This window comes from Daucus carota, chromosome 9, assembly GCF_001625215.2.
Source record: "Daucus carota subsp. sativus chromosome 9, DH1 v3.0, whole genome shotgun sequence".
Lineage (NCBI taxonomy): Eukaryota > Viridiplantae > Streptophyta > Magnoliopsida > Apiales > Apiaceae > Daucus > Daucus carota.
In genome coordinates this window covers 45,277,734-45,300,540 of record NC_030389.2, presented here as the reverse complement: position 1 = coordinate 45,300,540, position 22,807 = coordinate 45,277,734, and the positions used below count along the sequence as shown (strand labels likewise).

Below are 22,807 nucleotides of genomic sequence, written 5' to 3'. Positions count from 1 at the left end.
TTTCCGCCAACTTCAACTTATAGTGCAAATTTTTACTTTTTTCAGGCGCAACAGTTTTCGTAAGAAACGGAATGAGAACATGAGGCTCATCCTGGTGACATTGGTTGGAGTTGTTTCCGGCTTCTTGTTTGGAGTATCGTATCCTGTACTTTTGTCTGAAAAGGTAAATATATATCTTGAATCGTTCCTAGTATTGTAGTTTAGTCGATACTCACTTCTCTCAGTAACAAGAGGTCGAGTAGCCTCTGAAGATGAATGTCTGAGTACTTAAATTTCTGTGATCGACGTCTATTAAAAATTGTCTCTTCCACTGACAGATGACTTCGATCTTCGCGATAACAAAAGCTCAGGATTTTAAAGACACATGGAAGGTACACCTTGTGTTACAGTAATGAGTACATTATAGTTTCATACTTTTGCTATTTGTTCACAGTAAATAACCAAAGTTTCTGTTTAATTAGTTCATTTTCAATATTAATTAAAAATTTAACTCTGTTTGGTTTGTTAATCATGTACTCATGGGTGGTCAGAGGCTAATATATCCGTAATTTCATTGTTTCGGGCAAGAATTTATCACATTTTCTGCAATTAATAATTAGAACACGTGTCCCCCGTGCCTCTTACTAGATCCGCTCCTGGTATTGAGCAAATATTAGCTTCTCCTGTCTAAGACCACCTATATCCTGGCATAGAATATGTAGAAGGCTAATGTGTATGCAAGTATTTTTTTTTTTCCCTAACATGGTATGACTATTTCTTCAATATAAAAACTTATGACTCATGTTTGCACGTCTCTAATGAACTTGCACAGATATGGGTTCCATCAAATCCTCGAGGTGCAGAAAGATTAGTGCCAGGCATTGTTGTGCCTCATTCAGACCTTTATCTTCGAAGAATGTATGGTAAACCCAGTGAGGTAATTCTCTGAAGTCATTAGTAGAATCATGTGAATTAATGAAAGGAGTGATTACTTCTGTGAATTCTGTATTTGCTTTTCTCATTTGGAAACTTCAAAAGTGGAAGTGGTCGGGCATGATATTACTTGATAATGTATGAAATATTGATCAATCTTTCGTTTGCAGGACCTAAGTATCACGCCAAAGTATCTTGTGACTTTTACAGTTGGTTATAATCAGAGGCATAATATCGATGCTGCTATTAAGAAGGTCAGCCCCTCCCTCACTACGTTACTCATAAAAGTTGAAATATATATGAATAGTAAGGCCTTGACCTCTTTTTACCAGAAGAAGAAGGTACACTAGGCCACAATGCTAGCAATATGTTAGGCCTTTGTCTCTCTGATCATGTTGCTGTTGCAGTTTTCAGAGAACTTCACAATTCTTCTGTTTCATTATGATAATCGAGCAAGTGAATGGGATGAATATGAATGGTCAAAGAAGGCTATCCATGTCAGTGCCCAGGGGCAAACAAAGTGGTGAGTAAGTATATTAGGATATTTGGACACTTCGTCCATCTTTCTGCAGGTTGTCAAGGTGTCTATGTCATGCTTATAAGCTTTGATGACTTTTGTCCAAGGTGGTATGCAAAAAGATTCCTTCATCCTGACATCGTTGCAGCTTATGACTACATATTTATCTGGGATGAGGATCTTGGTGTTGAGAATTTTGATGCTGAGGAGTAAGTATTAATAGTAAACAATTAAATTTTTTGACACATGTCAAAGTCACCAAACTCGCCTAGTAACTTGCTATCTTCAGATACATTAAACTTGTGAAAAAACATGGTTTGGAGATTTCACAGCCTGGTTTGAAACCTGAGAGTGGACAAGCATGGAGAATGACAAGAAGAATGAAAGACCGTGAAGTTCACAAGTAAGATCATGGCAATTTTACAAGAACATCCACCAGTAACCTTTTATTGTGGATAATATATATAACTGACTGTGATTTTTTCTCTTTTGTGCTGTTTATAAATGTATTTCATTAGAAAAGCAGAGGAGATACCAGAATGGTGCAAGGATCCTCATTTGCCTCCCTGTGCAGCGTATGATATGGTTGTTTTACAAGTTTATGCTTTCGGACTTTGAAGTCTGCTACTTATTGCCTCTTCTGGTTGCAGGTTTGTTGAAATAATGGCTCCTGTATTTTCCCGTGATGCATGGCGATGTGTGTGGCATTTGATCCAGGTATCAGTATTAGTTCATAATTTTTCAACTGCGAGAATGTCCCAGGTCCTACATCTTCCCTTTCAGCTTTTACCATCTTCCAGTTACTCTCTTTGTTATGGCCTTGTAGAATGACCTGGTCCATGGATGGGGACTCGATTTTTTCCTCCAGCAATGTATTGAGGTCAGCTTTTATTACAATAAGTTTCTGTTTAGAGTTTATTTTAAAGTAGATGCATTCGGTTTTGTAATGTGATAGAATCTGTTCCCTCTAAATTTGATGATGATTCTCTGGTGAAGCCTGCTTATGAGAAGATAGGAGTCGTAGATGCACAGTGGATCGTTCATCAAGGCATTCCATCACTTGGTGATCAGGTATAGTGCACTAGCAAGTAGCAAGCTTGATGTACACATTCTTTGTATTTTACTTCCTTATACAGTTATACTAGACCTACTGGACATTAAAGAAAATATAATGTTTCACCCTTTCGATTCTCATAGGGGAAAGCTGGTGATGGGAAAGTACCAAAGCAAGGGGTATGCTTCGTGACTGTTATATATTTCTGACACTGTATCCTAATAAACCAGATACATGTTGCAGGCTGTATTTTCGGGGAGTCTTGATTTTCATGAACATAACTTTCATGATCCTTTGGTTGCAGGAAACGAGGATGCAGGTGAGGAAGAGGTGCAGACTAGAATGGAGAATGTTTGGACAACGGTTTAAAGATGCTGAAAAGGATTATTATTCATCTATGGGTGTTGATCCTTCCAATATTCCCTATCATACCAATTTTCACAAAAGCATGAGGATGAACAACCACAGCCAGATCACCAGCAGGCTCAGGCCACCGGCTAAAAAGGTCTAGTTTAGAGCCTTAAACATATTATTGTAGTACTTATTAAGTCCAGCAATCTCAACATTTTCGTTCTTGAACTTTTTATCTTTATAGAGGAAAGTAAGATTTACAGAGAATTATATTAATCAATCACACACTAAACCCGAAAGAGTAAAATACAAATCACCTTCGACATGATGCATTATTTAGTAACACTATATAGAAAAGTGCAGAAAGGAAAAGGAAGAAGTTTGAAACATCTTATTTTGATACACATTGTAATCCCCAGCTGGTTGGCTTGCGTGTTAATGCATGCCTAAGGACTCGAGCAATCTGATTTCATCTGTCAGTGCTCCAATACGAGTCACCACGTAAGAAGTTCTTATGCTTGAGGTTGATATAGTCCTCAGCATCAGCATCAATATTAACTTTAACCTTTCCATCACACTGAGCCTTTTCATGATTTGCATGCTCATAATTTAGCAGTAGATTCCTTCTAGTAGGTGCCTCAAATCCCTGAGAAGTTACGTAAATGCTTGAATATGGAGGAGCATCAATGAGTTTGTGTGGCATATGTGCATTCTCCGGCTTCTGATGGCTATGGTGTTTGTACTGCAGCTTGTGCTTGTAGTCATGGAAGGAGGTGAACTTCATCTTCAAGAGTTCTGAAAAATTATGACAATGAAATCTTGGATATCTGATTTTTGTTGATGTGCATTCGCGCTTATATAGTACCATGATTAGGTAGTTTTCATGATAGGAAAGTCGAAAGAAGTGATTGAAACCGAAGAGAATTTAGTTCTAGCTCTTTTTAGGCAGCCTGTGTTGTGGCGCTGGCGCCTGACATTTTCGTGTTCTTTCCACCAGTAAAATGCCTAACTCATATTTGACACAACTCTGTTTGTTTAAGGAATGTTTGATTCGAACAAAACATTGATTCTTAAACTCATTGCTGACATCTGTCTTCAACCTAGTTGGAAATGATTTATTTAGATGAGTACGATGCTCCTACGTGCTTAGGTAAGTTAGCTAAGTACGCAGTATACATTAGCGGTAATTTTGTCATTATTTGCTTTAATCTTTAAAAATACATAAATGTCCTGACTTAGGTGAGTACGTACTTAGGAGCATCAACACGTATATAGATTACACTGAAGAAAGATAGTCCTTAAAAATAAACTTAGATGAGTACGTTGTACTTAGGAGCATCCCCGTATAGATTATACTGAAGAAAGATAGGTCCATTAAAGCTGCTTGTAAGAAGCTTCGGGCTTCTAGTTTTGTAGATTTAATCAGGTTCTATCTCGTCAAAGATTCGAGTAGGGAGAACATTACTAGAAGGAGAAGTCGTAAATTTCTGACTCAAGAATTGTTGTTCTAATCTTTTATTCCTTGCTTATAGTCTAAGCAACTGGATACACACAAACACACAGATCCATCAGAACTTTGCGTACACTGGTTTTGAATGTTGAATGATATTTAGCAGTTTATTTTAGTCTCGTAAGAGATCAAGCAACAGCAGATAAGGCTGCAGCTCAAAAAACAAGAGAAATTTTGCAGAAAAACAAATGAAGAGCAGCTGCACAGAACTATTTGTCGCGTTTATAATTTAGTTAAGGCTGTGATTGTTTTACCATAATAATACTGGAGACAAGCTACAGAACTCCAGTAGATGTTTATAGAATTCATTCAAGCAGTGGCTTACAAAGCAACCACAAAGACGCGCCAAGTATGCGCACTTCTGATGCCTTAATGGTAGTACCGTAGCATCCCTAGTCGTTCAACCTGAGTTCCCACTCAGCTGACTGGTGACCTTGGTGCATAGGGCTATGGGGCATGCTTGAATGACCATAATCATCATGATCATGCTTCAGTGACTCGATCTTTGATCCCACGGGGCTGTCTGCTGCCACATTGTAAAGGCTCCAATAGCCATCAGGGGGCATTCCACGGCTGGAGTTTCTTGTAGCTCCATAGCAAGAACTCCCATTTCTGCCAGTTGGGACTATGACAGATGTACACTTACGTGGCATTCTATGGCTGCAACTGCTGTCATAGGAGGCACTGCCGTGAAAATCATCAATGGTGGGGCGTTTTGGACCATGCCAATACGAATTCGTCATATCAGAAGAGCTTAAGGGTGGAGTAAACATATACGTGCTCGGTTTTTGGCCATCTTTTGAGTTGTAGCCATCGTGTGTGTACCTCTGTTGCTTGTAGTCACCAGGAAACATCTCAGATTATAGAACCATTTTTAATCCTAATCTTGCATTTCTCTTTATGGTTATAAGTGCTATTTATAGCATTACCTGATGATTCTTACCAGATATGGAGCATCGCATACCTGTCTGATCATGGTCACAAAGTAGCACTACTGACAGTAGTCACTCAGATTCTTTTCTTTTCCAGATTCGTAAAACTAATTTATCCCCAGAATCCATGCTTATCTTCAAAGCACATTAAAGAACAGTATATCTGTTCAAGTGTGATGATTATCTTTAGAGAATCTGTATCACTAATCCAGTACTATTAATAATCACACATATCATTGATTGTATAGGGACTACAAGATAAATTGCAGGAACTGGTGATTAGACTTCAAGACCTGGAGGGGAGGAACTGCAGAATCGGATTTATGAATCTGACGCTGAGCCTGTTTGTTTCTGCTTGAAGCAGGAGGTTTAAAGTTGTTTATGACTTTAAGCCTAAAAATGTTTATTTGTATAATAAGTCATAAATTGACTAAAAGTCGGAAATAAGTCAAAAACTGACTTAAAGTCGGAAGCAGAAGTTAGTTTGAGTTACTTTTTTCGGTGACTTAATTTTTTAAACTTTTTTTTAATAAAAATTATCCATAAGTCATAACTTACCAGTAAATCACTTATTTTTATTATAACATTTTTAATAACTTATAAGTCAAAATTATCATAAAAGACATTTTATAATCTCAGTTTGTCTCACGTTAAGTCATAAGTCACAATTTTAAACTCCTTCAGGTCTCGATGTCTGGTTTCATCAGAATATTAAGGATGCTTAAATATCTAATAGAATAAATATCAGAAAAAGGAGATATAGCTATCAGGGGGCATTCCACGGATTGTTGCCAGTTGGGACTATGACAGATGTACACTTACGTGGCATTCTACGGCTGCAACTGCTGCTATGGGAAAAAGGTGATGAATTATGCCCCTTTGAGGCACTGCTGTGAAAATCATCAATGGTCTGGCGTTGTGGACCATGCCGAAATGAATTCGTCATTCTGTCAGAAGAGCTTAAGGGTGGAGTGAGGAACATATACAAGCCCAGTTCTTGGCCATCTTTTGAGCTGTAGCCATCGTGTGTGTACCTCTGTTGCTTGTAGTCACCAGGAAACATCTCAGATTATAGAACCATTTTCAATCCTAATATTGCATTTCTCCTTATGGTAATGAATCCTATTTATAGCATTACCTGATGATTCTTACTAGATATGGAGCATCACATACCTGTCTGATCATGGTCACAAAGTAGCACTACTGACAGTAGCACTCAGATTCTTTTCTTTTCCAGATCTGTAAAACTTATTTATCCCCAGAATCCATTCTTTTCGTTTGGCTGGGCTTAAAAGCCCAACTTCTGAGCTTATAAGTCATAAACAGCTTACCCGTACAGTTCGTGTAAAGAAATTATAAGTCAACTTCCGACTTATAAGCCAGAATCCGTGAAGTCAAAAATCCTAGCTACCTTTTTCTTAGTGACTTTTTTTTTTTTTTTTTTGAAATTTGATTTTACAAAAATATAAAGGAGCACACATGTTTATTGCTTGTATAGGGACTACAAGATAAATAACAGGAAGTGGTGATGAGACTTCAAGACCTGTAGGGGAGACTGCAGAATGAGATTTATGAATCTGACTATGTCTGGTTTCATCTGAATATTAAAGATGCTTAATTATTTGATAGAAGAAATTTCAGAAAAGGAGATATAGCGATAGTATAAAAGTAGCAGATATTTCTGACTTCCTGAAGAAATACGATTAACAGGTAATTCTCTTATTTAGACTTGGCTATGATTTAGTTAAGGCTGTGATGTCCATAGCTGGGCTGCTAATCTTCATACGAGTTTGATTAAGCGTTTTTCTTTTGATTTCCGCTTACCTGAAATATTGTTTCTGAATTCTTTCTAGTGATCATAGCATCAGAGATGATTTCCCAGGGAGAAAATCCAGTAGATATTATAAGAGTTTATTCAAGCTTAGTAATATAACAACCACATTATATGTGGGAAATTTGAGACATTGCCAAGTAATTAGAGTCTGCATACTTCTGATGCATTAGTATCATAGCATCTCTAGTCGTCGTCTTCAATGGACTTGAGTTTCCACTCAGCAGACTGGTGACCTCCATGCATAGGGCTATGCATCATGCTTGAATGACCATAGTTATTATAGTCATGCTTCAGTGACTCAATCTTCGATCCCATGGGGCCGACTGTTGCCCCATGGTAAGAGGTTCCATAGCTGCCAGTAGGCATTCCATGGCTGAAGTTGCTGGTGTAAGAACTCCCATAGCCGCCTGCTGGCATTCCATGGCTGAAACTGTTGCCATGAGTGAAAGGGCCAGACATATGCCCGTTTGAGGCACTGCTCTGAAAATCAGTGGTGCTGTGGTGGTGCTGACCGTGTCCATGCCCATGAGTTCCAGAATGCATCATCTGAGAAGAGCTGAAGGAGGGAGTTGGTCCCATATGCATCGGGCCTTGGCCATAGCCCGAGGAGGAGTAGCCATCGTGTGAGTAGCTCTGTTGCTTGTAGCCACCAGGGAACATCTCTGATTGCAGAACCATCTTCGTCGTTGAGCTTGCATTTCTCTTCATGATAGTAAGTGCTATTTATAGTGTTACCTGATGATTCTTATCAGATATTAAGCATCTCATACCTGTCTGATCATGGCCCGAAAGTAGCACTACTGACGGTAGTCTGTCAGATTCTTTTCTTCTTCGAATCAGAAGATCCTTAGAACTTTAGGCCATCTTGCAAAGAATCTGTAATGCTTATCTTCGAAGGGCATTAGGCCACAGTTCATCTGTTCCAAATGTGATCATTATCTCTGCAGAATCTGTAACATTCATTCAGTACTATTAACAACTTACATCTTACTTTAAATAATAAGTTACTTGTCGTAATAAGTTTTTGCAGTCTGATCAGGAATCCGCAGCATGAGTGCACAGATTGTGACTTGTGCTTTTGAATTCAGAATTACATTCATCCTGAAATCGAACGAATGTGATTGGCGTTAATAGAGATATCAAGGATTTCCAGATTCCTAGATAAGCATTCACTCACCCGTAGCACTGCACACTCGATTGCCGAGAATTCTTTCATCATTAATTTTGTAAATAGTTAATTATTTAATCATTTACCTATTTTACAGTGCAACAATTATTTTATCAAAAAATTATTATATAAATTGTTAAGGATAATGTACTTATTTACTTAATTGTTTGATTTATATTGATTTAAATAAATATAACTCTTAATATATATATGCATAATATATAATTTTAATATATTAATATCTGCCGAATTCATGTGTTACCGCACATTCCCGTATCCGTACCCTGCATCCTACTGGGATTTATTTCCCATGAATTAAAGTATCGCAGCTAAAATCAAAAATAATATTTCTGTTTTGCTGATTATTTGAAATTAGCAAAGAATTTAGATCGAAAACAGTATTATTTTTACGAACAAAATACGACTTAAAATTAAAAAAATAATATCATTTTTCTCATTCAGCTAGCTCTGTGCCTCTGTCCTGTATCATCCTGTATTAATCATTTCCGATTGTGATATTATTAACTCGATCAATTTACTTCTAATTGAACAGAACTTCAGTTCATGTCACCACCGTAATTCGAATTTTTGTGCTCAACGATACAACTTCTACCGATTAGTCACTAACGTAACTTCAAAATTTTAAATCAAACACCGAATCACAAGGATCCAGTAAGAGGGGGATGATCAAAATTTTCATGAAATTCTCGGACTTGCGTGTCAATAATTGCAAGCCCGATAAATTATTCGAATTTGTCAGTATTGATCGGTGATCCGAATAGTTGAAAAAACTCTAGAAAAACATGCTGATTCGTCAATAATTAATATAGAAAGTTAAGAACAGAAAACAACACAAGAACAAGAACACATGCACATGTTACAACTTATAAGACATCTCTAGGCGTAGAATAATAAATCATGCCAGAGAGATAATGGGGCCAAGAAACCAACATCATCATCAACCCATAAGCTCCCTCAAACTTTGCATTATTATTATACCAGTATAATATTGGCATTCTAGAATACTCGAAATAACCGACCCGAATCAAACCAAACATATCTGGTATATCCCGAAATAACCGGCTCGAACGAACCAAACCAAACGTAACCGATATACCCTACCCGAGATACTTGACATATGAAGCAAAATGACCATACTTTAACCCATCTCTTTGTATACCATATGGCAGCAACAGCCAACAAGACATGCCTACAACTCCATGATATTTAAATACAGCACAGAACTTAACAATGGTATACATGCTTAATCATTGACATATTTTTATCGCATTTTAAACTGTTTAAAAGCATCATATATGATATATTCTATCTGTCCATGTCTCGTAGCTGGCGCCTGCCCTCAATGATACAGATAATAACAAGTACTCCAAATTTCAGTAGGGCTGATGACTGTTTCTTGTGTGTGTGTGTGTGTGTTGGGGGTGGGGGGAGAGGGAGAGGTGGTTCCGGGCTATACCAGCACAATTATATCTTAAGCAATAAACTTTTCAATAATCACAAGCTCCAGCACTCGGTAAATGTGTGTGCTAAATTTAAATATGATAACCAACTCGCATACTGATGTTATATACAATATCACTCCAGAAATTTATGGACTCAACTAACCTTCCACAATGCCTCCGAAAGAATGATATATATGAATATACGAAAGAAATGTAGTGTGAACTAACACATTGCAGTCATCTGTTGATTGGACAAAAACATCGCGCACTCCTGTTAGCTGAATCTCCAACTTTACACAAAAACTGGGCAACGAAACTACCATAAGAGGTTGTTGATCAGCCACCATCTTCTCGTATGCAATTCCCGGGCAGAAGAAACTTATACTTGTCAGCATTCTCCAAAAGATATGCTGGAAGGTGAACCGCGGAGTAGGAATGAGGTATGGGACCCATTTTTCCGATGATTGCCTTGAATGTGTACTCCTCAGGTAACATATCAAAGAGGTCAGCCCCTCTGCAAATTACTGCCTGAACTCTTTTAGGGTTCAAAAATTTAGAAAATCTCACTCTATCATTGTGACTGTATGCTTTCATCTTAAATATGAACTCGCTGATACGGCGGAAGCAAAAGCTGCAATGCCAGCCAGCATCTGACAATATGTCATCAGACTGGCGATAATGTGCATATCTTGTCTTCCCTGTCTGATATCTATGAATTGAAGCTCGCCAGCTGTTGTTATCCAGTAGAAACTCGAAAGAATACAGATAGTTCTTTAACCGAAGATGAAGGATTGGGGGTATGTCATCACACCACCTCAATAAATTGATGGTGTGCCTACTTGGTATCTCATCAACATCTGACATTATTAACAAGTCATCATCTTGAATACCTGCTTTCCTAAGAAGGTAATCAAGAGCTAGGCGCTGATATGCTTCCTCAACGAATGGGTTTTCTCCTTTTAAATGTCTTCCAGGAATTTGGCCATAAGTTAACCGCGATTCAACAAACTGAAACTGTTCTCTATGGCTGGCGAAATCCAGTGGCTTTGCCAAACCAGTAAAAGTAGAATTTGACTCGAGAAGCACAAACTCTGTTATGTAAGGATGCAATTCTTTCCACCTCACAGTAAGCAGATCCACTTCATTACTAAATAACACTGCATCGTAAACTCGTCTTGGGAACTCACGGATGCCCCAACCATGCAGTTTGCACAGATTCTTCATTGTCACATTCTCATGATAATAATGAGGGATCTCTCGAAAAGGTTTAGGGGGAGATTCCCATAATGGCCGCAAGAAGTACGATATTTTTTGACCATGCAAATATAAACCAAAGACACATGTTGGTATCAATATTAATAGGAAGAGAAACATTTTTAAATCTAGTCCCCGTATAATACAACGTAATCTTGTCATGCTCAACATACGGCCCGAATCCTGCATTATGTGAACATATTACCTTTAGGACATTTGGTAAGGAAAAGCGATCAAAAAAGCACTATCCAATTTACAGGCACGGAAGCACATAGACCAGCTTGTTGAAAGCAGGCTATGACTGATAAAAAAGAAACTTAAAAGAATTGTTCTGCGCCATTAAAATAATGCAGACCTCTAAACACTATTCCTAACAAAACACCAAAAATCCCCTAATTGGAATTTACCTAAATCACATGGCATCTTATAAGCACAATTATAAATCATGAGAAAAAAAGACAAAGAGGTCTATCCCATTGGACTGCATTACAACATATATACATCTCTCTAATTGCATATGCTAGATGGAACCAAAATTGGCGTGAAAACATAATATATAGGAGAAAATCACATGTGTTTTCATGATCAAGAATCAACTAAACAATACCTTTTCGACAATACAAATCCAAAAGTCCATTTATGCAATTCTTCTAGATTTCAAAATTGTTTACTTGGTCAAAAAAATCCAAATTTTAGAGCAAACTAAAGGGTGCCATGTACATGATCAAGTATAAACTTGTCAAATACATACACTTTCTGGAATTACAAAATATAAAAGTCCCTTCGAGCAATTATTTCCGATTTCAAATTTTTTGACTTGGTCCATGAAAAAACACAAGTATACAAAGACCATGACCTTCAACATTCCCCAAATTCATGCAGTTTCGAAGAAACTAATCAAATTACAGGCAATCCCATATGAGAAGATCGAGCATTGTCTAAAACTAACATATCCCAGCAATGTAAACACAGAACAATTAGATCTAAATGCATATAAATCTCGAAAATATAGAATCTTTAACATAAAAATTGAAGCTTTTAACAAAGATTGAATCTTTACCTCACCAGAAGCATTCCCACATATATCATCAGACTTCTTTGAACAATAATCAGATCCTCCTTCCACCATCATATACACTTTCTCACAAAATCTCGTTAAGCTCCACATCTCTCTCTATCCCCTTATAAATTTCTTTAGAACTCTCTCTCTCTCTCTGAGTTTCAATATTGACTACAAAATCAACTCAAAATCAACCCACAAGTTGACTCAAATCTGACCAAAAACAATCAATCAAACCACAAGAAACCAAAAAAATACCAACTTTCACCAAATGGGTAATCAAAAAACCTCTCTCTCTTGAAGAAAAGATAATGCTGAGAAAAATTACATAGAGCCCTAAAATCCTGCTGCAAAGTGGGTAAGAAAAACACAGAGAGATGGATAATAAGGAGAGAGATATGATAAGGGAGGGTGAGAAATAGAATGAGAAGAAAATGAAGGAAAGAGATGAAGAGGGGGTGTGGTTTAGAGGGTATGTGATAATGGGTGGCAGACAGGCAAGGAAGTTGTAGAAGAGATTGTTAAGAAAATTAAGATGAAGAGGAAAGTGTCTCTCTCTCCTCTCTCTCTCTCTCTAGGCTTCTACCCCACTTCTTTCTCTTTTCTCTTTCCTTTTCCTTATTATTTTTTAGTTACCTTTTTCTTGTATATTTATCTATAAGAAATTTTTTAAAACAAAAATAGAACTAATTGATTCGATAAAATTATATAAAAATATTAGTTAATTAATTGAAGAGAAACAACATTATATAATAATATAATATATATGAATCCTTATATGACAGCCTTAAAATTATACTAGTTTTAAAATTTTAATTGATAAAAAGATTTTAAGGAATGAAATTGTTACTCGGTTAAACTACTGACTTTATTTATTCTGTGTATTTTAATAAACAATTTCATTCCATATATGACTTTGTTTAACCGAGTAACAATTTCATTCCTTAAATTTTAATATGATTTTGAATGAAATTGTTAGTCGGTTAGATTTTGAATAAACAAAGTCAATAGTTTAACCGAGTAACAATTCCTTAAAGATTCTATCATCAAAGTAATATAATTGTTACTCGATTAGACTTTGATTCAGTTAAAATTTAATGTGATTTTGAATGAAATTGTTACTCGATTAAACAAAATCATATAAGGAATGAAATTGTTTCTTTCAAAATCTTTTTTCAATTTAATAAAATCATCATATTTTGTTGTACAAGTAGTCTTTCATTTTAGGTGTCAACAAAATTTTTAAGGAATGAAATTGTTTCTTTCAAAATCTTTTTTATTGAACAAACAATGTAGTCTAGAAGATATAAATACCTACCTTTTCTATTATTGTTTTCAAAAATACTACCTTTCAGAATTTTTTTAAAAAATGCCTTTTCATAAAATTCTTTTTTCAAAAATACGATTTGCAACTTTTGCAACCTCATTTGCAACCTTGGGCGGCGCCATCCGTTTCAATTGCAAATGAGGTTGCAAAAGTTGCAAATGAGGTTGCAAAAGTTGCAAATAAAAATGGAAAGTTGCAACTGCTGCAACTGCAATTGCAACTAGTTGAACTGAAAACTGTAAGTTGCAACTTCCAGTTTTCAAATGTCATTTTCGACCTCATATTTCGACAAATATGAGGTCGAAAATGACATTTGAAAACTGGAACTTAAAATCAGAAATTCAGTTGCATATATGGTTGTATTCAGTTGCATATGGTTGCATTCAGTTGATTCTATTATAATCTAATGGCTCCGCCAGAGGTACATTACAGTTTTCAGTTGCATTTAGTTGCATATGAGGTTGCAAATGAAGTTGCAACTGCAGTTGCAACTTCCCAGTTAATGAGGTTGCAAATAAAACTGGGAAGTTGCAACTGCAGTTGCAACTTCATTTGCAACCTCATATGCAACTAAATGCAACTGAAAATTGTAAGTTACGACGGATGTATGGTGTGCCCCTGGCGGGACCATTAGATTACAATAGAATCAACTGAATGCAACCATATGCAACTGAATACAGCCATATGCAACCATATATGCAACTGAATTTCTGATTTCAAGTTCCAGTTTTCAGTTGCCATTTTCGACCTCATATTTGGAATCTATATATGTATATATATATATATATATATATATGTATATATATATATATATGTATATATATATATATATGTATATATATGTCGAAACAGAGGTCGAAAATGACATTTGAAAACTGGAAGTTGCAACTTACAGTTTTCAGCTCAACTAGTTGCAATTGCAGTTGCAACAGTTGCAACTTCCCATTTTTATTTGCAATTTTTACAACCTCATTTGCAACTTTTACAACCTCATTTGCAACTGAAACGGCTGGCGCCGCCCAAGGTTGCAAATGAGGTTGCAAAAGTTGCAAAACCGTATTTTTGAAAAAAGAATTTTATGAAAAGGTATTTTTAAAAAACAATGAAAAGATGGTAGTATTTTTAAAAAAATAATGACACAGATGGGTATTTTTAAAATTATCCCTTTTTTTTATCTAGTTCTATAATTTGATTATCCTATCATTAAAGAAAATATTATCAAGCATTTTAATGAGATATTTTTTTATTTTTCAAAAAAAAGATAATGAAAAAAATGTGTAAATAAATGAAGTATATGCCAGGTGTATATAGACTGTCTCCAGACTCAATCAGAAAATATACGCGGTGGAGTGCTGTGTCGACGCCATGTAATGTAACGTATTTTCTCATCTCTATTTAATGTAATCAAGTTTAGGACTAATTAAGATTAAGAATTAATGCTGGTGATTTGCGGGTGAGAAGAAAACGAGTGGGGAGTTTTCCAGTAGATATTGAGCTGTACCAAACACACATTCTGGTTCGGATTTTTTTCGGTGCACAAACTTAATTTTGGTTACAACCATAAATTCAAAGCGGTTAATCCGCTTCCCATTGTTTTGACATAATTTAGTTTTAGTGATTTTCATACTGTACACGCAAAATCCTGAAAGTATCCTGACAGATCACATTAGATTTACATTAGATTTAGGTATAAATTCTTTTTAACAGGGAGGACTAGGATCAACATATTAGTCAGAAAGAAATAAAAGGCAACTTCTGAAACTAATTTTTTCAGTGTATGCACGTGTACAGACATCAATAATTATATTTGTTTTACATATTTATTGTAATTTTATTAATAATGATGACTTACTTTATGCGTAAAAATCTCTCTCAATCAAGAATCTCTGTTTAAATATAAAGAAAATTCACTTTCGGAAAAAATGATCAACGAAAACTTGTTAAACGACACGATTTAGATTATATTTATTCAATTGAAATGACCAATGAAAATAGTTAGATGATGGCACATTAAATTTACAAAAAAAATATTCATATATAATCCGAAATTATCATAAGAAATGTCATGAACGATCTCTATTATTTAATGAAACCGGAGTTATTATAACGAATATTCATACAAGTCTAGTTTAATTCATTTCGGAAGGAAGTAGTGCATAAGTTCAATTCTTTCTAACATGTAAACAATCTGGTCTGTGTGATAACTGATGACCCAAATTATTTGATGGATGAACGAATTGGGCCTGTTTAAATATTAGTTGACCAGATTTGAGTTGAATATGGGTCTAGGCCTGCTCAACGTACGACCACTTAGTAGATACAAACTCAAGCAAAACAAGCCCTTTCCAGTTTCCCTCTTATAAATCTACATTTTGAGTGTTTGGTTATGTTTTTAAACTTGTTATAAAAATGAAACCTCTCCAGCTTATATTGTTTCATCTTTGTTATGCTGTCCTTTCCTTGAGAAACAAGTCAACATGCATGACCATGAGACTGGAGCGGAAATGAGAGACAAACTGTGGTGCCTTGCAATGTAATCAACTTACATGATGATGAGTAATATGAACGTAGTTTAGCTGTGAAGTTGATAGTGTAATACAATGTCAGCTGGCTGGGCACTCCTTGTTTTTGTTTGTCCACTCCATGTCCATCAACAACCGCTCTGCAATTTACGTACATTGGCTCTACTTAGTTGACGTATCGGCCATGGGTATGTATTTCATAAATCTCCATGTCGAGTCGAGTCGTGGTGTATGGTGTATGTGTGCTAACGCAGAAACAGAAAATAAAGAAGAGAGGGACTGGTCATGAAGAATTGCAAGTTGAGGCCCCAAAAGCTTTAATAATTAATAAAATGAATAATATAGCAAAACACAAAAATATATATATAGCACCCAATCATATGCATCAAAATATCCATCTCAGTGCATGCATGCATGTGGGGTGGAATATATCTATCAGTTTCAATGCATATCTGTCCATGCATGCGCCCTGGATAATACATACAAATCTATGACACTGATTATAATCTAAAGCAAGACTTTTGCCCAAACAAATACATACACATAAAACATTGATTTAATTAGCTATACCCTATAGCTAAGGAGGTTGTAGGTTTATGTAGCATAACGGAGCCACCGTGGAACTAGAGTGTCGGTTGCTGCCTAGCTGCAATATATGCTGCAGTGTCGCTGTGTAATTGTTCATTAACCATGAAGAAGGTTCAGTTACAAGTGGTATATATACATAATCAGTCTATAATGACTGATTAAAGAAGCTACTAATAACAATCAAGATCCCATCTTATTAATCTGGTTTAGAACTGGTTGTAGAATATTGTACTACTAATAATTGTTGGACTTCCTCTTAAAGTTAGAGAATGCTATTGCTTTTATGATATTCCGCAGTGCAGGAGAATCTGATTCCTCCCATTATAAAAGGAAGAAGAGAAAATTGGAACTTGGGCCTACCTGTCAACTGGCTAGCCCGTTGGATATGGCAGAGCAGGGCCCATATAACCTTATGGATCATACGTGTTGTAGTGGGGTGGTGGGCACACACAAGGTGTTAGAAAATGGAAAGTTTAAAGCATATTTTTTAATATGTTCTTGATGTAATTTCCGGGACATTTTCTTAGTGAAATCCATTGAGAAATAGAGTTGAATACAGTGGCTTGAAAGAGCTTGAAATGAGAATGTGATTCATTTAATCTGGACAAATGAATCTGGTCCGAATGTCTGACAGATACAGATTCATTGAACCTGGACAAATGAATCTGGTCAGAATGTTTGACAGATACAGATTCATTGAACCTGGACAAATGAATCTGGTCAGAATGTCTGACAGATACAGATTCATTGAACCTGGACAGATGAATCTGGACGGTGTGTTGGTGCCTTGGCCTCACTATAAATAGTGAGCCTCGACACTTGAGTTGTAGCACGGGAAAAACACAAACACCATTCTCATTCTTCTCTCTTACACTCTCACCATCTACTCCGATATATACACATATACATACTGTTCTCGGGCGAACTGAGGTGTTGATCGCTGTTGATCGTACTCGTGTCTGTGAGCGGTTCGGTCTGTGCTGTTTTATCCTGGGAGCGATATTGCGACTACCCATCACAGCGTAGTGGGGCAATAATCACTTCAAGAACAGTCTAGTCTTCATCGAAGGGCTAGGCGACTCAGCTGTTCTGTATACTAATTCTAGCGACGGTGTAAGGTGCGCCTTTCTCTTCTTTTCTTGTAATTTATCAGTCACTGATTATTGTATATACGATCTTCGTGCATGCTATATTGTTGTGGTTTCGTTGGCCTACACTTGTTTATATAATATAACTGCTCTATACATTGTTGCTGTGATTTTCACTGTGACTCCCAACAATCTTGAAGTGATTATCTGTTATATTGTGTAGTAAGCAAGATGGTTAATGAGATTGCGGATTCTGTTGTTGGTGGTGGTGCTGGTTCTGGGTCTGGTGTTACTAGTAACATCGATTGGACTACGTATCGTTTTCCACAGCCCATTGATTTATCAGGTATTCCTGATAAATTCGGTGGGGGAGTTTCTTTTTCTCGTTGGCAGAAAAAGATGAAACTGTGGCTTACGGTTAAGGGTCTATGGCCGGTGTTGCAGTATGAGAAACCAGTTGTGGTACAGGAAAAGGCTGAAACCCTTAAGGCCTATGCTATGTGGGAGGAAAAGGATGGGGTGGCTAGGGCTGCTATTCTAGCAGCCTTAACGAACACTCTGTTCGATGTTTACTCATCTGACTCCTACACTGCTAAGACCTTGTGGGAGAAACTTGATCAGACACATAATACTGACTCGCAAGGGTTGGAAAAGGATTCTGTGGCTAAGTTCCTGGACTTCAAACTGGTGGATACAAAATCCATGACTGAGCAGGTGCATGAGTTTGAGACGTTGGTGCATGCTTTGAAGGAGTCCGGAATGGACCTTCCTGAAAAGTTTTTGGTTATGTCTGTGATTGAAAAACTCCCTAAGTCTTGGGAAGAGTTTGCACTCTCCCTGAAAAGGCAGAAGGGAGAGATCACTTGGACTAACCTGATGCTGGACATCTCTGTGCAAGAGCAGCACAAGTCCAAACAGGGACATGTGATGCCAACTGAATCTGGTAGCTCGAAGGTCAATGTAGTGACTGTGGGACAGAAAAGAAAGTCTGTCGCTAAGAAGGTGAACACTAAGCCCAAAACTGACAAGGGCAAGGCTAAGAAATCAAAGGCCAACAAACCATGTTGGTCTTGTGGACAGGTTGGTCATTGGAGTAAGGACTGTCCTGTAAAGAAAGCAAAGAAAGCTGAGGTGGTAGCACAAGCAAATACTGTGCTTGGAACCACTGATGGGCCTGTGCTTAACATGGTTGTTGGTGAGGCTGTTGCTTCTGAAACCAATGACGGGTATGTTAAGTACAACCCTGAACTATTTTCCACTTATCTGTCTAATGAGTGGTTGATTGATACGGGAGCTAATGTGCACATTTGTGCTGATATTACTCTGTTTGTATCTTATCAACAGGCTCATGGGATGACAGTGACGATGGGGAATGCTAGTGCGGCTCAAGTTCGTGGAATAGGAAACGTGGACCTGAAGTTTGCTTCAGGGCGTGTTCTATCCCTTACTAGAGTGCATCATGTTCCCGAGATTCGTAGAAATATTATTAGTGGAAGTTGTTTAGTTAAAAATGGCTTTGAACTTTCTTTAAAGTGTAATAAAGTAGTTATTACTCAGACTGGTGTGTTTTTTGGCAAGGGCTACTTGTCAGACGGCTTGTTTTTAATAAATGTGGAGCCTGTTTTAGGCGGTTTTATTAATGATATTGCTTCTCCTTCTGTTAATAATATTGAATCATCCGATTTGTGGCACTCTAGGCTTGGTCATTTAAATTTTGGTGCTCTAAAGAATATGATGAACTTAGAGTTGATTCCAAAGCATGCCATTGATAAGAAAACTAAATGTCAAGTATGTGTGACAGCTAAACTAACAAGGAAACCTTTTCATAGTGTGGTTAGGGATTCTGACTTGTTAGATTTAGTGCACTCGGACATATGTGAATTTGGTGGTGTGTTGACTAAGGAACACTGTAGATATTTCATTACCTTTATAGATGATTGTAGTAGATATTGTTATGTTTATTTTCTTAAACATAAAGATGAAGCACTTGAAAAATTCATTAGATTTAAAACTGAAGTTGAAACACAAACTGGTAAAGTACTTAAACGTTTGAGATCTGATAGAGGTGGTGAATATACGGGAAACACCTTTAATGAATTTTGCAAGAGCAATGGTATAATTCATGAGGTGACTCCACCATATACACCTGAGTCTAATGGGGTGGCAGAACGAAAGAACAGAACTTTTAAAGATATGATTAACAGTATGTTGATTAATTCGGGGTTGCCCAAGTACATGTGGGGGGAGGCTCTGAATACGGCTTGCCATATTCTGAATAGAGTCCCTCTGAAACATATGGACAAGACACCTTACGAATTATGGAAAGGCAGGAAAACTAGTCTAAAGTATCTTCGTGTGTGGGGGTGCCTTGCGAAGGTACTTGTCCCTGAACACAAGAGAAAGAAACTAGGGCCGAAAACTGTTGATTGTATCTTTCTGGGCTATCTCGAAACCACTACAGCTATGAGATTTTTAGTATTAAAATCTGACATAGATGGTATAGTGGCAAACACGATAGTTGAGTTTCGTGATGCAACATTCTTTGAGGATGTCTTCCCTATGAAGACTGGTATACCTCAAAGTTCTTCTAGTGTTGATCCTACTCACACATCTAGTTCTATTCCCGATCATGTGGAAAAGATGACAAATGTGGGGGCAGATCCTACTAGTAGCTCTACTCCTAATGAAGTTGAGGAACCTAGAAGGAGCAAGCGTGCAAAGGTAGTTAAGGACTTTGGAAGTGATTTTATCACTTACAATGTCGAGGACGAACCTTTGACTTTCCGACAAGCCATGGATTCTTCGGAATCTAGGCACTGGAAAGGCGCTGTGAAGAGTGAAATTGACTCTATTGTTTCTAACGGAACATGGGAGTTGGTTGACCTCCCTCCTGGGTGTTCTACTATAGGATGTAGGTGGATCTTCAAAAGGAAGATGAAACCAGATGGCTCAATAGATAAGTATAAAGCTAGATTGGTTGCTAAAGGTTTTAGGCAAAGAGAAGGTATTGACTACTTTGATACATACTCTCCTGTTGCAAGATTGACAACGATCCGAATGCTTGTAGCATTGGCTTCCGTACATGGTCTTATCATCCATCAAATGGATGTAAAGACAGCTTTTCTTCATGGTGATCTTGAAGAAGAGATTTATATGGATCAGCCTGAGGGATTTGTTGCATCTGGCAATGAGAGCAAAGTATGTAAGTTAGTCAAATCCATCTACGGCTTGAAACAAGCACCTAGAGACTGGCACAAAAAGTTTGATGACACTGTTTTGACTTTTGATTTTATAGTTAATGATAATGACAAGTGTGTCTACTATAAGGTTAAAGGAAATGACCATATTGTGTTGTGCTTGTATGTGGATGATATACTACTGTTTGGAACCAATATTGAGATTATTAACGAGACAAAGAATTTCTTGAAAAAACACTTTGAAATGAAGGACATGGGTGAGGCGAATGTGATTCTTGGACTCAAGTTGACTCAGTCAACTGAGGGAATAACCTTGTCACAATCTCATTATATAGAGAAATCTATACTTGAGAAGTATGGTTATTCAAATTGTAGAATTGCTAGTACACCATATGATCCTAAAGTTGCTCTTATCAAGAATGCTTCAGGTGTACCTGTGTCTCAGTTAAGATATTCTCAGATTATTGGTAGTTTGCAATATCTTGCTAATGGTACTAGACCAGATATAACATATTCTGTGTCTAAGTTAGCAAGATATACAAGCTGTCCAAACAGAACTCATTGGGATGCTCTAGATAGAGTACTTAGATATCTGAAAGGCACCATATATCTTGGGTTGCACTACAGGAGATATCCGAGTGTGCTTGAGGGATATAGTGATGCAAGTTGGATAGCTAAGAAGTCTGGTTCCAATGGAGTGACTGGATATCTGTTTACCCTTGCGGGTGGAGCAGTATCCTGGAAGTCGACTAGACAGACTATAGTAACTCGGTCTACGTTTGAGGCCGAGTTGTGTGCATTGGATGCCACGGGTACGGAGGCTGAATGGTTACATGGACTCATGTCTGTGTTACCTGTAGTAAGTCGTCCGCTACCGGCAATTTCTGTTCATTGTGATAGCCGTACAACTATCGACAAGATCAGAAGTGTCAAGTATAATGCTAAAACAAAGAGACACATCCAAGTTAGACTTAAGTCTATAAGGGGTTTGGTGTCTGATCGGACTATTGCTATTGAGTTCATTGGAACTCAAGATAACATAGCTGATCCACTGACTAAAGGGCTTGAGCATGCTGTTGTCCTTAAGTCAAGGTTGGGGATGGGACTGATAACCCATCATGATTCATCTACAGCGGGAACCCAATACATCTGAGAGGAGATCCCTCAAAGTGTATTCAATGTGGTAAACAAGCTGTAAGGGTGGATCGGTAGTACCTTTAACTACAATATAGATACTTATGCATCTGAGTCTATCCCCTGCAAACCTAAAAGGTACTGACACTGCAAGTATAGCAAGAGTTTTTAGAACTCTGAATGGGGTCAAGTCATTTGACGAGATGGTTGCAGTACATCTCTGGAGATGCCCAGCTAAGCGAATGTAATTGTGAGGTCGCAATTAGAGGAAAGGGTTATTCCTTGAAACATTCGACGAACAGGATCGAGACACGACCATTAATGTCTCAAAGCCGTAGATCGGCACCATAGCCTTTGACCTGTCGTCGTCTATGGAGTGTGGTTACACCCAACGGATAGAGATTCAAGGTGAAACAATCCATCTATATCCGGTAGCCATCGAAGTAGGGGACTTAGGAGGGTTCAAACCCGGAAGGGTACCTACTCTGAAAAACAAGTCATGATGAGGACTAATATGCATATCTATATGGATTTGTGGGGGATTGTTAGAAAATGGAAAGTTTAAAGCATATTTTTTAATATGTTCTTGATGTAATTTCCGGGACATTTTCTTAGTGAAATCCATTGAGAAATAGAGTTGAATACAGTGGCTTGAAAGAGCTTGAAATGAGAATGTGATTCATTTAATCTGGACAAATGAATCTGGTCCGAATGTCTGACAGATACAGATTCATTGAACCTGGACAAATGAATCTGGTCAGAATGTTTGACAGATACAGATTCATTGAACCTGGACAAATGAATCTGGTCAGAATGTCTGACAGATACAGATTCATTGAACCTGGACAGATGAATCTGGACGGTGTGTTGGTGCCTTGGCCTCACTATAAATAGTG

General features: G+C 37.3%; 3 protein-coding genes across 3 annotated transcripts; 1 reads left to right on the top strand and 2 right to left on the bottom strand.

Annotated features, from left to right (window-relative positions):
- Window positions 1-3,125, top strand: LOC108201981 (uncharacterized). Its single transcript, XM_017370332.2, has 13 exons — window positions 1-163; window positions 318-371; window positions 812-916; window positions 1,083-1,166; window positions 1,320-1,435; window positions 1,537-1,638; window positions 1,719-1,832; window positions 1,948-2,004; window positions 2,080-2,146; window positions 2,256-2,309; window positions 2,426-2,500; window positions 2,627-2,662; window positions 2,788-3,125. The coding sequence occupies exons 1-13, from the start codon at window positions 80-82 to the stop codon at window positions 2,992-2,994; spliced, it is 1,155 nt and encodes a 384-aa protein (XP_017225821.1). The 5' UTR covers window positions 1-79; the 3' UTR covers window positions 2,995-3,125.
- A 4,046-nt stretch (window positions 3,126-7,171) lies between these two features.
- Window positions 7,172-7,833, bottom strand: LOC108202907 (uncharacterized). The gene has a single exon (XM_017371514.2). The coding sequence runs from the start codon at window positions 7,816-7,818 to the stop codon at window positions 7,294-7,296; it is 525 nt and encodes a 174-aa protein (XP_017227003.1). The 5' UTR covers window positions 7,819-7,833; the 3' UTR covers window positions 7,172-7,293.
- A 1,930-nt stretch (window positions 7,834-9,763) lies between these two features.
- LOC108202906 (uncharacterized) lies at window positions 9,764-12,661 on the bottom strand. The gene is made up of 2 exons (XM_017371512.2): window positions 12,056-12,661; window positions 9,764-11,178 (listed from the first exon to the last, which is right to left on the bottom strand). The coding sequence occupies exons 1-2, from the start codon at window positions 12,161-12,163 to the stop codon at window positions 10,078-10,080; spliced, it is 1,209 nt and encodes a 402-aa protein (XP_017227001.1). The 5' UTR covers window positions 12,164-12,661; the 3' UTR covers window positions 9,764-10,077.
- Between the last annotated feature and the right edge of the window lie 10,146 nt (window positions 12,662-22,807).

Coding starts and splice junctions, on each gene's coding strand:
- LOC108201981 (XM_017370332.2), top strand. CDS start 80: ATGAGGCTCATCCTGGTGACATTGGTTGGAGTTGTTTCCGGCTTCTTG. Junction 2,005..2,079: donor CATTTGCCTCCCTGTGCAGC/GTATGATATGGT, acceptor TTCTGGTTGCAG/GTTTGTTGAAATAATGGCTC. Junction 2,663..2,787: donor GGAAAGTACCAAAGCAAGGG/GTATGCTTCGTG, acceptor CTTTGGTTGCAG/GAAACGAGGATGCAGGTGAG.
- LOC108202907 (XM_017371514.2), bottom strand. CDS start 7,818: ATGAAGAGAAATGCAAGCTCAACGACGAAGATGGTTCTGCAATCAGAG.
- LOC108202906 (XM_017371512.2), bottom strand. CDS start 12,163: ATGTGGAGCTTAACGAGATTTTGTGAGAAAGTGTATATGATGGTGGAA. Junction 11,179..12,055: donor GTGGGAATGCTTCTGGTGAG/GTAAAGATTCAA, acceptor CACATAATGCAG/GATTCGGGCCGTATGTTGAG.